Here is a 14,479-nt window from a genome sequence, read left to right as displayed (position 1 = left end):
ACCTAGCCCAATGTTCAGCATCATCTTGGAGAACAATTAAGATTGGGTGTTACCTCACTGGGACCAAGCCTTTAAAATTCACCTGGGTTTTGTCTTTGTAGAAGGAATCTAGATGCCTTCACTTACTAGCTTTGTAGCTAGTCAGCTCTTTGAGCCTCCTTTTCTGAGCTGCAAAACTGGGATAGTAATTATGTATACTCTAGAGCAGGACTGTTTAATGGAAATACAATGTGAGTCACACAGGTAACAAATTTTTCCAGTAGTCACTACTAATGTAGAAGTCATTGAAAAAGGTAAAAAACAAAGACAAAAACAAAAAAAACCCAGTGAAATTAATTTTAAAAATATATCCAAAATGTTATTTTGATCTGTAATCAATATACAAAATTAGTAATGGAGTATTTTACAGCCTTTTAACTGAGTTAAGTTAATCCAGTGCAATCCAGTGACTGTTTTAAACTGAGAGCACATCTCAATTCAGACTACCCACATTTCAAGTCTTCAGTAGTTACACGTGTCTAGTCGCCTTTGAAGGGACTGTGCTGCTCAGAATTAGGTGACATATTGAACGTAAGGTAAGGGTACGTCGGGGCTGAAGTGCCGCTGTTTTGTCCTCTCTGACATACACGTACGCACGCAGCATTTTCCACATTTAGATGCCCTTTACAAGGACCCAAGAGCCCAAAGCAGACATGAGACAAATCCAGCATCTTCCAAACCGACCATCTTTCTCACAAGTGGAAGTAAAAGCTGACCCCTCCCCCACCCTCGCTTTCCTCAAACATAGTCCCCATCTGCCGTCACCGGGAGCCCCCCCCTCCCCCATCCTCCATCCCCTCCCCACATTTAGACTATTCCCACCCAGAACAGAAAGAGAACGTGGCCCGGAGTCCAGGACCCCTGCCCAAGGGAGTCAGGAAACCTAAGGAACAGCTGTAGGGCCCACGGACCATTCTAGACTCCCAACTCCAAGAGGGTCCTGGCTGCGTCTCACCTTCCCCCCGGAGGCGAGGACCCTTTTGGAGGTAGCCCCCCGCCTCCGTCCCAGAACCCAGGATTCCAGCCCCTCTCGGGTGTCCAGAGTGGAAGGGTGGGTGGGGATGCGGTGTTACTGGAGAAGTCAGTGCAAGGGCGGGGCCGCGTCCGTGGTTCAAGCCGACCCGGCCTGGGGGTGCTGGAGGCCGGGACACCGCCCTCGGCGGCTGGACGCGGGGGCTGGAGCCCTCTCGCGAGCCTACAGGCGCGGACACGGGCCCGAGCGCCCCCGCACCTCGCACCGCGCCCCAGCTCCCCCTCGTGGTGCCGCAGTCCGCGCGGCCCCGCCCCCAGCCCCGCCCTCCATTACGTCAACGCGGGCCAGGCCGGGGAGGGGCGACTTCCCTGCTATAAAAAGCCGGGCTGGGGGGCGGCGACTGGTCTCTGCTGCGGAGTCCGCCGGTCGCGCCGCGCGCACAACTCCGAGGGCCAGCGCAACCACCCCCTCCGCAGCCGGCACCATGCGTGAGATCGTGCACATCCAGGCGGGCCAGTGCGGCAACCAGATCGGCGCCAAGGTGGGCGCGTCGCATTGCAGGGGCCAGGGAAGGGGAGGCAGGGCCGGAGGGTGCGACCTGGGCGGGGGTGGCGGGACCCCAGGACGCGGGCCAGAGCAGGGGCTGCGGGGAGGTGGCGGCGGCTCTCGCCGGCCCCGGTGGCGCATTCTCGGCGGGGCCGCCGGGCGGGGCCCAGGAAACCACACAACCTGCCACGATGCGCGCGGCAACGCAGTGGTGTGTGCCTTAATCAAGGCCCTTTGAAATTTCCTCGGACACATGCGTTATGCGAGAGGTAGTCGGCATTTCCCTGGGTGTATTACTCTCTAGAATTTGGATAGGGAGAACGCTCATATTAATCCAGTGGCCTTATGTAGAATTTAATTTTTACATTTTCCTCTGTAGTTTGAATGAAAAATATGCAGTGTCATTGAGGTGACATGGTAGAGAGACTTCTTGTTGGGTTTCAAAGTCGAGGATGTTAGATAATTTCCCAAATATGAGCACCACCGACATGATGAGACATCATGTCGGAGTCTGGCTTCCTGTCTAAGAGGCGGCAGGTGACGTCCCGGCGCTGAGACTGCCGACCACAGTGGGTGAGGCAGGAGCCAGCCTGGTGCAGGGGTGTGGGCGGGCCCCTGGACAAGGACGTGGTCTCTTTCACAACCGCCATATTGCCCACCCCGACCTCCCCGCCCCCTTTCCTGCTACTAATTCACAATGAAGCCTGTGCCTCACCGTGCCCAGCTCTACCCACTGTCCCCGGTGGGGATCCCAGACTGCTCCAACCTGTCCTTCCCCACCCACCCCTGCCCCTGGGTAGGGGCGGCAGACTTTGTGGATGTCAGTGGTCTAAAACCGCTCTGCCTGGAGGGCTGGGTGGGGTTTGCACCAGGAGACCTGGATCCCTGGAGGCAGTCGAGGGGCGGGGTCCAAGTGGTCCTGGATCCTCCCAGGACCCACCCATCAGCTGGGATGTTGTGACATTCACCCTGCCTGGGGCTGCTGGCCTCCCCAGCATCCATGGCTTTTGGAGGAGGGCAGCTGCTGTGCCCACCCTCCGCGCCCTTCCCAGCTTTTCAGTCTGTCGCCATCCTATGGCCAGTGCTCTGCGGATTTCCAAGCCCCTCTGCAGCAGCCCCTGGAGGAATGGGGGTGCAGCTCTAGGACTCCTTCACTGGCTGACCACAGTGGCCGCTGTTCCAAGGACAAGAGAGGGAGAGAAGGGCCATCCCTACTGAGGTTTAGGATGTCAGCCCATCATGTGATTTTTTTTTTCTTTCTCCCCAGTTTTGGGAGGTGATCAGTGATGAGCATGGGATCGACCCCACTGGCAGTTACCATGGAGACAGTGACTTGCAGCTGGAGAGAATCAACGTGTACTACAATGAAGCTGCTGGTGATTATTTGAATGTTTTTGCCCAGTCAAGCTTGCTTTGCATACTGTGGCAGACAGAATGGATGAGGAACAGATAAATGACAAAGAGATGCTTCTTGCATTCGTTTTAAATGTCAACTGCTAAAAACGACACGTTAGATAGTTCCTCACGACTCCTGCATGTTGGCCATGACTAAGCATGCCATTATCCCCTCTTCTGAGGCAGAAAAGCACCTCTGTTTGCTCACTTTTGTGTCAGATGCTAGACTTTTCTCTAATGATACTGCTGTGAAAGGCGCATAGGCACAGCCTTGTCTGTGATGCCTTTGCAGCTGCACATCTAAGTCCGCCTCTGTTCCCCACAGGTAACAAGTATGTCCCCCGGGCCATCCTGGTGGACCTGGAGCCGGGCACCATGGACTCCGTCAGGTCTGGGCCATTCGGCCAGATCTTTAGGCCAGACAACTTTGTCTTCGGTATGTAGTCGTGATCAGTGGCAGCTGGCTCAGTGAGTCTCCCTCACTGAGTCACCGCTCTTAGGGTTGAATGCCAAGGTGGAGACTGTGTGTCCACAGGGAACCCTGGGTCCTGGCCTGATTCCACCGAATCTTGGGGCAGCTCCTTCTCTGGGCAGCTCAAGGAACAGTGTCAGCCTGCAGAGGGCCCATATCCCCCACCACCACCACTGCAGAGGAGCTTGTGACCCATGAAGAATACAGAGCAGTGGCTAACCTTGCTGCAGGGGTTGATGGGCTGCTGGTGATGTCAGAGGACCAGGGCCCGCAAGTAACCATGTCAGGAAGCCAAAGGCCAAAGGCACAGGTTATGACCAGAGTGGGACCAGCGGCTTGGAGCCCATGTTCTCTTCGGATCATAATGTGCCCTTGCCCTTGCCCATTTAGGGTACCTAATGTAAATATTTACAGAAGGTTCCTGTTCCTAATTTTAAAACCAGTCCAGTTTTGGGATGCCTTGGTTAAGCGTTTGCCTTCAGCTCAGGTCATGATCCCAGGGTCCTGGGATTGAGCCCTGAGTCGGACTCCCTGCCCAGCGGGGAGTCTGCTTCTTCCTCCCGCTGTGCCACTACTTGTGCTCTCTCTCTAGCTCAATCTGTCTTTCAAAACAAAACACCCAGTTGGGTTTTGCTAAACCATCTTGTTGATCAATTAATAACTGCATATCTGAACCAAACTTGCTTGTTATCTTATTATGATGTCCAGTGTTTTTGAGGATCATTGATGTATTAGAAAATTTTCCATAGTCAAAAAAGGGTATCTAAAAGAGATGAATCTCAAACTTAAGATTCGTCTACAGTCAGATGACAGAATTCAGAATTCCTAATGTTTAAGTGCCTAATATTCTCCTTTCCGTCTGGCAGGCCAGAGTGGTGCGGGAAACAACTGGGCAAAGGGTCACTACACAGAGGGAGCCGAACTGGTGGACTCGGTCCTGGACGTGGTGAGGAAGGAGTCAGAGAGCTGTGACTGTCTGCAGGGCTTCCAGCTGACCCACTCGCTGGGGGGCGGCACGGGGTCCGGGATGGGCACGCTGCTCATCAGCAAGATCCGGGAGGAGTACCCAGACCGCATCATGAACACCTTCAGCGTCATGCCCTCGCCCAAGGTGTCCGACACGGTGGTCGAGCCCTACAACGCCACCCTGTCCGTGCACCAGCTGGTGGAGAACACGGATGAGACCTACTCCATCGACAACGAGGCCCTGTATGACATCTGCTTCCGCACCCTGAAACTGACCACCCCCACGTACGGAGACCTCAACCACCTGGTGTCGGCCACCATGAGCGGCGTCACCACCTGCCTGCGCTTCCCGGGCCAGCTGAACGCCGACCTGCGCAAGCTGGCCGTGAACATGGTGCCCTTCCCGCGCCTGCACTTCTTCATGCCCGGCTTCGCCCCCCTGACCAGCCGGGGCAGCCAGCAGTACCGCGCGCTCACGGTGCCCGAGCTCACGCAGCAGATGTTCGACTCCAAGAACATGATGGCCGCCTGCGACCCGCGCCACGGCCGCTACCTGACCGTGGCCGCCATCTTCCGCGGCCGCATGTCCATGAAGGAGGTGGACGAGCAGATGCTCAACGTGCAGAACAAGAACAGCAGCTACTTCGTCGAGTGGATCCCCAACAACGTGAAGACGGCCGTGTGCGACATCCCGCCGCGCGGCCTCAAGATGTCGGCCACCTTCATCGGCAACAGCACGGCCATCCAGGAGCTGTTCAAGCGTATCTCGGAGCAGTTCACGGCCATGTTCCGGCGCAAGGCCTTCCTGCACTGGTACACGGGCGAGGGCATGGATGAGATGGAGTTCACCGAGGCCGAGAGCAACATGAACGACCTGGTGTCCGAGTACCAGCAGTACCAGGACGCCACGGCCGATGAACAGGGGGAGTTCGAGGAGGAGGAGGGCGAGGATGAGGCTTAAGAACTTCTCAGATAAATCGTGCATCTTTAGTGAACTTCTGTTGTCCTCAATCAAGCATGGTCTTTCTATTTGTATACTATGGTGCTCCGTTTTGCTCTGTCAGAAATTCACACTGTTGATGTAATAATGTGGAACTCCTAAAAATTACAGTATTGTCTAAGATATCTATACTAATAAAAAAGCATGTGTCCAAAACTTTGTAGTCTCTTTAATTTCATTTAAGGCAATTCTTATTCTTCCACTGAATGCTTCTTAAATATGCTTCTGGGTTTAGTAACTTTAACAAAACTAGGATTTCTGCTTTAATGTTTTTAATTAATAGCCTTTCTGCTCTTTTAGGGAAGACAGATGAAGAGGCACATTTTTTCATCTTCACAGGCCCAACATGAAAGTAAAGGAACCCAGGAAATGTGTTGAGTGAATGGAGATTTAAGGACAGAGCAAACCTGCCTACCTTATTTGCTGTAGTTCCAGCAACTCTTGTGAAAATGAAGTATCAAGGGCTTTCTTCTGTTTCTCTACTTCGACAATGTGATAAATTGAAGTAAAAAGACCAGTGAATACCTCTCAGATGAAAGGGACAACATAATTCTAGAGTCAAGGGATCTGAAATCACAGTCTTACATACTCCAAAGGCTTCACCTAAGGTTCACTGGAGAGAAAGTATATCAGAATCAGAATGGTAGAAATTCACAACTCTAATGTTAAAAAAATCAGCTTTAATTTTTGTAGCACTTAGAACTAGAAAACATTTTAATATGTCATTATATCTATGTGACCAGGAGCAGTTTGCAGGGAGGTATAGAAAGCATGGGGAGGCAGGTGAGCTTAGGAGGGACAGCAGTGTGTTTCTAAGGCAACAACAGGCTCGAGCCCCACAGTAAGGAATCCCCAGGTCCCTGCTGTTCTCAGGTGTGTTTTCCCAGCAAGAAGTCTTCTGCTAACTTATTGAATTCATTTGCAAAACGTAGGTGCAGGTTGTGCTTGCCTTCTGGCATCAGATGCAACCTAAAAAAAAAAAAAAGTTTGTGATTAAATGGCACATCATTTAAAACTCTAAACCTTTCTAACATTTGGTGAAAGTCTCAAGTAAAAACCTGCCTGATCTTTTTTTTTTCATGATGACTACTAGGGAGGAAAGGTAAGGTACACAATATAAACTTTCCCTGAATATAGATAAATGTTGAGGGAAAGAGCTGCTTGGGGCATTTACAGCCAAATTGGGGTTGACTTAACAGTGCACACACATTGTATTTGGAATTTGGAGCTGTATCATGTAGCAAATGGTTTGACTTTAAATCTGACTGAGAGTAGGGGATGTGATCTGGTCATTACCTAAGAGGGGAAACCCCATTTTAATAAGGTTGATTTTAAGAGAGCAGGCTGGAGAGCCAAGAAAAATATGAAATGTCCAGAATCCACTGGACTGTAACAGGTGAGCTTTCTCGGATATCCTAGAGTGAAAGCCTAGATCTGAAATTGCAGCTCCCAGCAGCTTGCCATTTAAGGTTCAGAACCACCCTGTCACTTTTGCAGGATTGAAGAAGTCTGAATAGAAGCCACATACAAAGGGCAAGTAAGTGTTCTGGGGCCCATGAGGGCAGCTGGGGCCGGCCTCAGCAACTCTTTGTTCTGCAGCTGTCACAACATGTCTTGTGGCAAACCTCACTGTGTTCATAAGACTTCTTTCATAAGCTTTTGGTCAAATGTGGCTGGTTTGCAATTTCTTGAATATAGGCAGTCTTCTTTGAGTTCTGTGTTTTATTTATTGGCTGTAAAAGTGCAGAAACAAAGTGTTCATCAAAGCTTCTAGGGTATAGGTACAAGTTCAAGCTCTTTTGTCTATAGTAACAATGGGACATTAAATGGATCCTATTGGGGCAAATGCTGGTTACTATACCTTTCAACAACTGGGGGTTGAGAGCTCTAAGAACTTCAGGGAGGATTTGTAGGGTCAAGGAGCTGGGGGATTCGAGCTGTCCTTGGACAATGTCGGGTCCCCTGTAACTCAACCACATGGGGTGTGGGGTAGGGGTACCTAGACACGTGATTATCTACTTGAAAGAAGGATGTATCGCTGGCATTTTCTGAGGGCCCTTGGAAAAGCTAATAATGCCATTAATAACAGCTGGAACATTCCAAAGTCAATTTTTATGTTGTTCAGGAAAAAAAAAAGGATCAGCCACACCAACCCCAAAGACAGGATCCCAGTTGCCCTACATAAGGAGCAGAGCTGGTCGGGATGCTCAAGGGCCTCCATTTTTAGAAGGCAGAAAATAAGCAACTGCCAAGGATACTGAGAGCTCACAGAAGGACATGTTTAGGCTATAACTGTGTCCCCTAATGTGTGCTAAGCTGAACTTTGAAGCAGAGGGACCCTGACCTACCAAAGCTGGACATCCTCTCTGTGGGTAGCCAAGCTGGCTATCACAGGTCCTACCCCATTTCTACAATTTGCTCAATTCCCAAAAAGGAAGGTGAGATACCAGCTGTACATCTCTTCTTTTTAGCCTCAGTGTATCTGCACTATTCCTATGGTAATCTCTAGGTCTTAGGGAAATAAAAAACTAGGTCCTCTTCATTAAAAATATGGGAGGCCCATTTTCAGGCATCTACATTTAGAATTGCAATGGTCTGTAGATGGATGGATGGATGGATGGATGGATGGATGGGGCTATAAAGAAAATTCCTCTTCTTCTTGATATGTTTTGGGGGTCATTTCAAGGTCCTCAGTATATCCTCATTCTTTAGGTCTGACACAAGATTCACTATACTTAAAACCTGTCATGTGTTCCTCTTCGGGAACAGTCCCCTGGACAAGCTGTCAGGGCAACGTAGTGATGTACTGCTGAGGTAGGTTCTCACCCAAACAACAAAAGGAACTAATCACATGCTCCATGGAGAGTGGCTTTCAAACAATCGCATTTTCCAGGAAAAGTAGTAGCAAGTCCCCCACCATCAGACACATGGTGCAACTGGAAATGTAGGGGCCTCCGTGGGGGCAAATACAAATACCTATTTCCTGGGGGCAGGTTCCTACCTGCATTTGGCACCTTTGGAAGAAGAGATTTGATTCTAGATCTTCTGAGGAGCTAAAATGTGTCTGACCTTACAGTGTAAATTCAATGGTCACTTTACCTGGGCTTGGGAAGGGTCCTCCTAGGATGCTCCTTACAGATGAGGTGGCCAAGGACAAACACAGTGACTGCACCATACAACCTTTCCTTCCTCAGTCTAACCCTCGACAGCTTTCAAATTAAGCTGTGGGAGCTACAGACAGGAGCAGCCCCTAAGTGATGTGCCATAGCATTTTTTCCCTTCATTTTCAATGTGATAAAACTCTAGTGGTATCTGAACCCATCGAGCTGCTAGTCCAGTCTGTGAGCGTTTTTGTTTTAGTTGCAAACCAAAGTGGGCTGTGGGTTCTTTGTACCTTGATCTCTTCCACGGTGACAACTGGACAGCCACGTCGCTAACAGGGAGGCTTGGTCACTTTTAGACATTCCTTCCAAGGCTATCCAGACCTGGTTGCTAACAGCATCCCTTTTTTTTTTTTTTTTTTTTTAAAGATTTACTTATTTATTTGACAGAGATCACAAGTAGGCAGAGAAGCAGGCAGAGAGAGAGGAGGAAGCAGGATCCCCGCTGAGCAGAGAGCCTATGCGGGACTGGTCCCAGGACCCCGGGATCACGACCCGAGCTGAAGGCAGAGACTTTAAACCACTGAGCCACCCAGGCCCCACAACATCCCTTTTTAACTCTTCATTCTCGGGGCATCTGGGTGGCTCAGTTGGTTAAGCATTCGACTCTTAACTTTGGCTCAGCTCATGATCTCAGGGTCGTGAGATAGAGCCCTGCGTCAGGCTCCACACTGGGCATAGAGCCTGCTTGGAATTTTCTTTCTCCTTTTTCCCTCTGCCCCTCCCCCACGTTGCACTCTAAATAAATAAACGAACAAACAAATACATAATTAAATAAATATTCTTAATTCTCTGCTCCTTTCAGAAAGCCCATCGAAGGAAAGGGTAATAGTGGGTAGGCCACAATCCCCCTCAAGCTGGTAAAAAGGGCATGTAGATCATAGCTTCCCAGCCTGTGTCCTCTCCAGCAGGCTCTCCCCCTCAGCCTGAGAGCCCAGCAGAGGTCTGGGAAAGGGAAGTAGACTTCTGAGAAGTTTCTTCTCTCAAATGCAACCAACATCTCAAGCATTAGAAAGAAACCAAACCGTCTCAGCGGCAGCTTTTCTGGCAATGGCACATCTAGGAGGGGCCAACTCTGGGCTGTCCTGGTCTGCCAGATTGATGCTTTTAACTTGCATACAGAGAAGCAAGCCTTGCCAAACCTGTGGGATGGCAGGGGCCACGCTGGGGCCTTCCAACTGGACTGAGAGCTTGGAGTCACAGCAGAATGTAACTGGAGGTTGTACCACAGGGTTAAAGGCACGGCCTGTATGGGGTCAGGACATGTCCAGTCTGATCAATGTGGGATTCAGGCTGGCAAGTTATTTCATCTCCCTGAGTTATACTTTCTCGTCTGGAAAAAGGGGGACAAGAAATAGCTTCTAACCCCACAGGGTTATTCCGGACAAAGTTATAAAATGCACATAAAGCACAATGTACGGGATCTCTGGGCACACAGTGAGCAATAAATTGTTTTTTTTTTTTTATTATTTGGTTATTCTATTTGAGTTAACACTTTACAATATGCAAAAATCCTCATAATGATTTTAATTCTGGATGTATGAAATGCTCTGATTTGGGATCATAATTTATTTACGTTTGGCTGAAATAATCCACTCCAAGTGGAAGATTCTCAAGAGAGGTTTTACAAATGTCCTGGGTAAGATTTGTCCAGAAAGGAGGAGACCCCACTTTCTCTAAAGTATTCAGGACTCAGCTTTGTAAGGACAAGGCTAATCCTGTTTGGTCTCCGGCGGAAAGTGAGGTCTTTTTTTTTTTTTTTTTTAATTATTTATTTATTTGACAGACAGATCACAAGTAGGCAGAGAGGCAGGCAGAGAGAGAGGAAGGGAAGCAGGCTTCCTGCTGAGCAGAGAGCCCGATGCGGGGCTCGATCCCAAGACCCTGGGATCATGACCCAAGCGGCAGAGGCTTTAACCCACTGAGCCATCCAGGTGCCCCCGAAAGTGAGGTCTTGAGCTGACTGCTTTCCCTTCAACCTTGAAGGGAAGCAGCAAGCAGCTAGGGATGAGGAACTACAGCAGTACTGGGCAGGCGAAGGGATGGGGAGAGGTAGAGAAAAAGTCACACAGAAACACTGGCTCTCCCCGGTTCTCAGGCCTTCGGTCACGCTGGAACTGCACCATTGGCTCTCTTGGGACCCCAGCTTGCTAATGTTCCAGCTGGCCCACTGAAGATCTCGGACTTCTCAGCCTCCATAACTGCATAAGCCAATTCCTTATTCCGTAAAATAAATCAACCTCGTGTGTATATGTGTCTGTTGTGTATATCTATTGGTTCTGTTTCTCTGGAGAACACTAATACACCCCCCCCCCCCCACAGCTATCCTGACAATGGTCTGGAAGTCAGGTCAGAGAGCAGCTTGCCACTGACCTCCTATCAGGCAACAGCCCAGCTGCCTCCTGGGACCCCGGATCACCTGCACCTGCCCCAGTGGCAGCTACCGTGTATTGACCTTTTACTAAATCTACAAAATATTCTGAAATGGTAGGTATCATCCCCATCTTACACACACGGAAACAGAAGTACAGAAATACATGCATGCTGCTGAAGAGCACACTTAGGGACAGCGACAGCACTCAAACCCAGGGCTATTGGAGTCCCTGCCCGTGCTCTTAACCCCACTGCGAACGCCTCTCAGGATCCCAATGGGCCAACCCAGCTCTCCAGGCGAGACTCCATTTCCCACTGCTCCCTGTTAGTTCAACTGAACCCTTGGCACCAAGTCTTTGCACACGTGGACTTTACCCCTTATTCTTTCCCACCTGATCTGGCTTTCTGGCCCGGGCCCCAGAGCATGAAGCTGGACACCGCACCACACTTTTTGGGGCTGAGTCACCGGTCAATGGCCTCTGTGTGCCTCTCATGTTCTCTTTCTTTCAAAATGTACTAAGCACTTTAAAATGCACTAAACCACATCCTGGGACCAGTGTTGACATGCTCAATAGGAGGAAAATTAAATTCATATGCTCACAACTGTTAAAGAGGACCGTGAGGTCTCCAAACGATGAGTAACTGCAGGAGGATACATCTGAGTGGCTACTGGAGGGATGAGTGCACTTGGCTGGGCAATGGCTGGGGTCAGGGGGGAGGGGTTGAGGGGAGGGGAGGGCTGTGGACAGGGGTTCCGGGCATGGTGCTGGTCATTTGCAGCTGGGTCTAGAACTGGGTCCTGGTCTCTGTGGTCCTCTCATTCCTGAGATCTGAGCACCTCCACAGAAACACAGGCTCATGCACTGAATTTCATGTCCTGCAAATCCATATGTTGAAGTCCTAACTCCCAGCACCCCAGAGTGTGACCTTATTTGGATATAAGATCTTTGGAGAGGTGACTAATGAGATCATATGGGTGGGACCTAATCCAATGGCACTGGTGTCCTTATAAGAAGAGGACTATTTATAAGCCAAGGAAAGAAGCCTAAGCAGAAATCAGCCCGCTGATACCTCGATCTCAGACTTAGAGCCTCTAGAACTGAGAGAGGAAATACATTTTTACTGTTTAAGCCACTCAACGGCTGATATTTATTACAGTGGCACTTGTTGACCCATACACAGAGTGACACACATGTGGCTTGGCCAGCTGTGAAGTCACATCGTCTTCTGAGCTGACTCAGCCCCACGACCTCCCAAGGCTTGTCTGCTGCAACCCCAAAGGGTCTCCTGGTTGTCAGCCTCAGCTCAATGCAAATCCTCTGAACGCGAGATGGTGCCCCAGAAGCAGGCAGCTAGCCAAGGAGGTGGAGGGCAGCGTCAGGGCTTTGCAGTCTAGGAGGGAGGGCCGGATGAGCAGAGAAGGCACAGGGGCTGGAATCAGAGGGGCAGGGGTGCACCCCCCAACCCCAGCTCTAATCAGAGTAGCTCTTATTTTGTAGGTTATGTCTTGGACTATGTTATGTCTTGGACTTCTACATAAGAGTTTGTTAGGAGGAAGGGCTCAGCTGCCTAAAAGCAAACTTTAAAACCACTGAACTTGAATGATTGTGAAGGCCTCTTCTGTCCAAGAGACTCTACCATTGTTCCTCACAAAGAGAAAAAAGAGAGACAAATTAACCCAGGCCTGTTCGGCAGGCCTGAACAACCCCACCCTTCAGCTGGCCTCCTTCTCAGGAGAGAAAGGCATTGGTCTCATATGTGATTATCTATTTGTTGGTAGAATCTTTGAAGGGATAGACCGTATCCTTAAGTTTAATTATAAATGTACCTGGTGAGGTAATGAAACACCCAGGTCATTGAAAACTTGCCATTCTACCTTGCTTTCCTATTGTCATGTGACCTGTGGTACTGAATCTCAGGAGGACTTTGGTATTCAAGGCATCTACCTCCTTCTTCTGGGGTCCGAAAAAAAACACCTATGTTCTAGGTGGGTTCTGGCCCATTTTAGCAGAGGAAGGCAGCAGGTGTAAAATGCAAGCCAGTTTAAGACAATCATTGCCAACAGCACTTCACCTTCCACTCATTTGTTCCAAAGGCTCCTGCTCTCAGAAAATGATCTTCCACCAAATAGTCTCCTGAAATAATTAACATCTGAACAGGAAGGGGCTATTTTTTTTCCCTATATTGATGTATTCTGTTGCTAGGAGATGGGTTTGGAACAGAATTCCTAAATTAAACTTCCTTGCAGACTGACTTTTATTGAATCTGGCTCTCTAAAAGAACACACTGCATTTATCACGAGCGTCAGTGTGCAAAAACCTGTCATTTCTGAAACTAGAAGACAATTAACCAGGTCAGCAAGTATATAATCCAGGCATCTTAACATCGTATGAAAATACAAGTATGTTTATGAGAGGCAGCTGCGCTGTGGGGGGAAAGTGCTATATTAGGAGGTAAAAACATCTAGGATTTGTCATTTACTAGCTATGCAACCTTGGAAGATTACTTATCTCAATCTTGATTTTCTCATCTATATATGGGGACTACATTTTTTTCGTAAGTTTGTTGTGAAGTGTAGTTAGATATTGTACACAGAGGAATGTTACTCAACCATTAAAAAAAAAAAAAACCCGAAATCCTGTCATTTGTAAATGGATAATGCTAAGTGAAATCAGTCTGTCAAAGAAAGACAAATACCACAGTATCTCACTCATATGTGGAATTTAAGAAACAAGCAAAGAGGGGAAAAAAGAGACAAACCAAGAAGCGGACTCTTAACTATAGAGAAAAAGCGGATGGTTAGCAGAGGGCAGGTGGGGGGATGGGCGAAACAGGTGATGGGGATGAAGGGGACACTTAATCATGATCAGCCCTGAGTAACATATATAATTGTTGAGCCACTATACTGTATACCCGGAACTAATATAACACTGTATGTTAACTACATTGGAATTTAAAAAACAAAACAAAGCAGTAGTGGAACTGTTTTCTGAGTCTGGTTTCCCTATCAGACTGTGTGAGCTCTCAGAACAGGGATAGGCAGTGCTGGCCCAAGGTGGGCATCAGAAATCAGCTCATGGAGGGAAAGGGGAAAAGGAGGGAGGCAGAGAGGAAGAAAAGGAGGGAGGGAGGGAAAGAGGATTTTCTTAAGTCATTAATAAAGCCAATTTCAAAAGAATTCCATAGAATTCTAAAGATGGCCAGAATAATGACAGTATCCCTGGAACTGATACACCCCCTTAGAAAGGCTCACTTGGGTGTTGATCCTCTGGCATGTTTGGTTTAAAAAAAAAAAAAAAAAAAGCAGGTCACTATCCCCTGGTCACACTTCACTTTCTCCTTCAGGGGATGCATCCACTGCATGGAAAGGGAATACCAAATTTATTCAACTTTAAATTTTCGTCTCTATATAAGTACCAGCAAAAGCTGGTCCTGCATCTGCCAAAGTATTTAAAATACAAATTTCTGTTCCACACAAAAATGCACGGGACTGAAGACCAGGATTTCTGCTGACATGTATAATAAGCTTCATCAGTGTCCAAGGCTGGTTGGCA

The 14,479-nt window shown here is 48.8% G+C and overlaps 2 protein-coding genes across 4 annotated transcripts in view; one reads left to right on the top strand and one right to left on the bottom strand.

Moving 5' to 3' along the window:
• The first annotated feature begins 1,398 nt into the window (after positions 1–1,398).
• TUBB2A (tubulin beta 2A class IIa) lies at positions 1,399–5,547 on the top strand. The gene is made up of 4 exons (XM_059399349.1): positions 1,399–1,553; positions 2,826–2,934; positions 3,279–3,389; positions 4,292–5,547. The coding sequence occupies exons 1-4, from the start codon at positions 1,497–1,499 to the stop codon at positions 5,350–5,352; spliced, it is 1,338 nt and encodes a 445-aa protein (XP_059255332.1). The 5' UTR covers positions 1,399–1,496; the 3' UTR covers positions 5,353–5,547.
• A 504-nt stretch (positions 5,548–6,051) lies between these two features.
• The window catches only part of BPHL (biphenyl hydrolase like), a 35,845-nt gene continuing 27,417 nt past the window's right edge, over positions 6,052–14,479 (bottom strand). For all 3 annotated transcript variants that reach the window (XM_059399351.1, XM_059399352.1, XM_059399350.1), the window contains one exon: positions 6,052–6,360. In XM_059399351.1, the coding sequence (XP_059255334.1) occupies positions 6,261–6,360 (100 nt within the window). In that variant the 3' untranslated portion in view covers positions 6,052–6,260. The remainder of the gene's footprint in view (positions 6,361–14,479) is intronic.

The sequence above is a fragment of the Mustela nigripes genome, chromosome 5 (genome assembly GCF_022355385.1).
Source record: "Mustela nigripes isolate SB6536 chromosome 5, MUSNIG.SB6536, whole genome shotgun sequence".
NCBI classification, from domain to species: Eukaryota; Metazoa; Chordata; class Mammalia; order Carnivora; family Mustelidae; genus Mustela; species Mustela nigripes.
Note: the sequence above shows the minus strand (reverse complement) of the source record. Positions and strands in the feature narration are given on the sequence as shown.

What these genes read in the sequence shown, in the direction of transcription:
- TUBB2A (XM_059399349.1), top strand. Translation starts at nt 1,497, where the DNA reads ATGCGTGAGATCGTGCACATCCAGGCGGGCCAGTGCGGCAACCAGATC. An exon ending in GCAACCAGATCGGCGCCAAG is followed by an intron (nt 1,554 to 2,825) that starts GTGGGCGCGTCG and finishes CTTTCTCCCCAG; the next exon opens with TTTTGGGAGGTGATCAGTGA. An exon ending in GCCAGACAACTTTGTCTTCG is followed by an intron (nt 3,390 to 4,291) that starts GTATGTAGTCGT and finishes TCCGTCTGGCAG; the next exon opens with GCCAGAGTGGTGCGGGAAAC.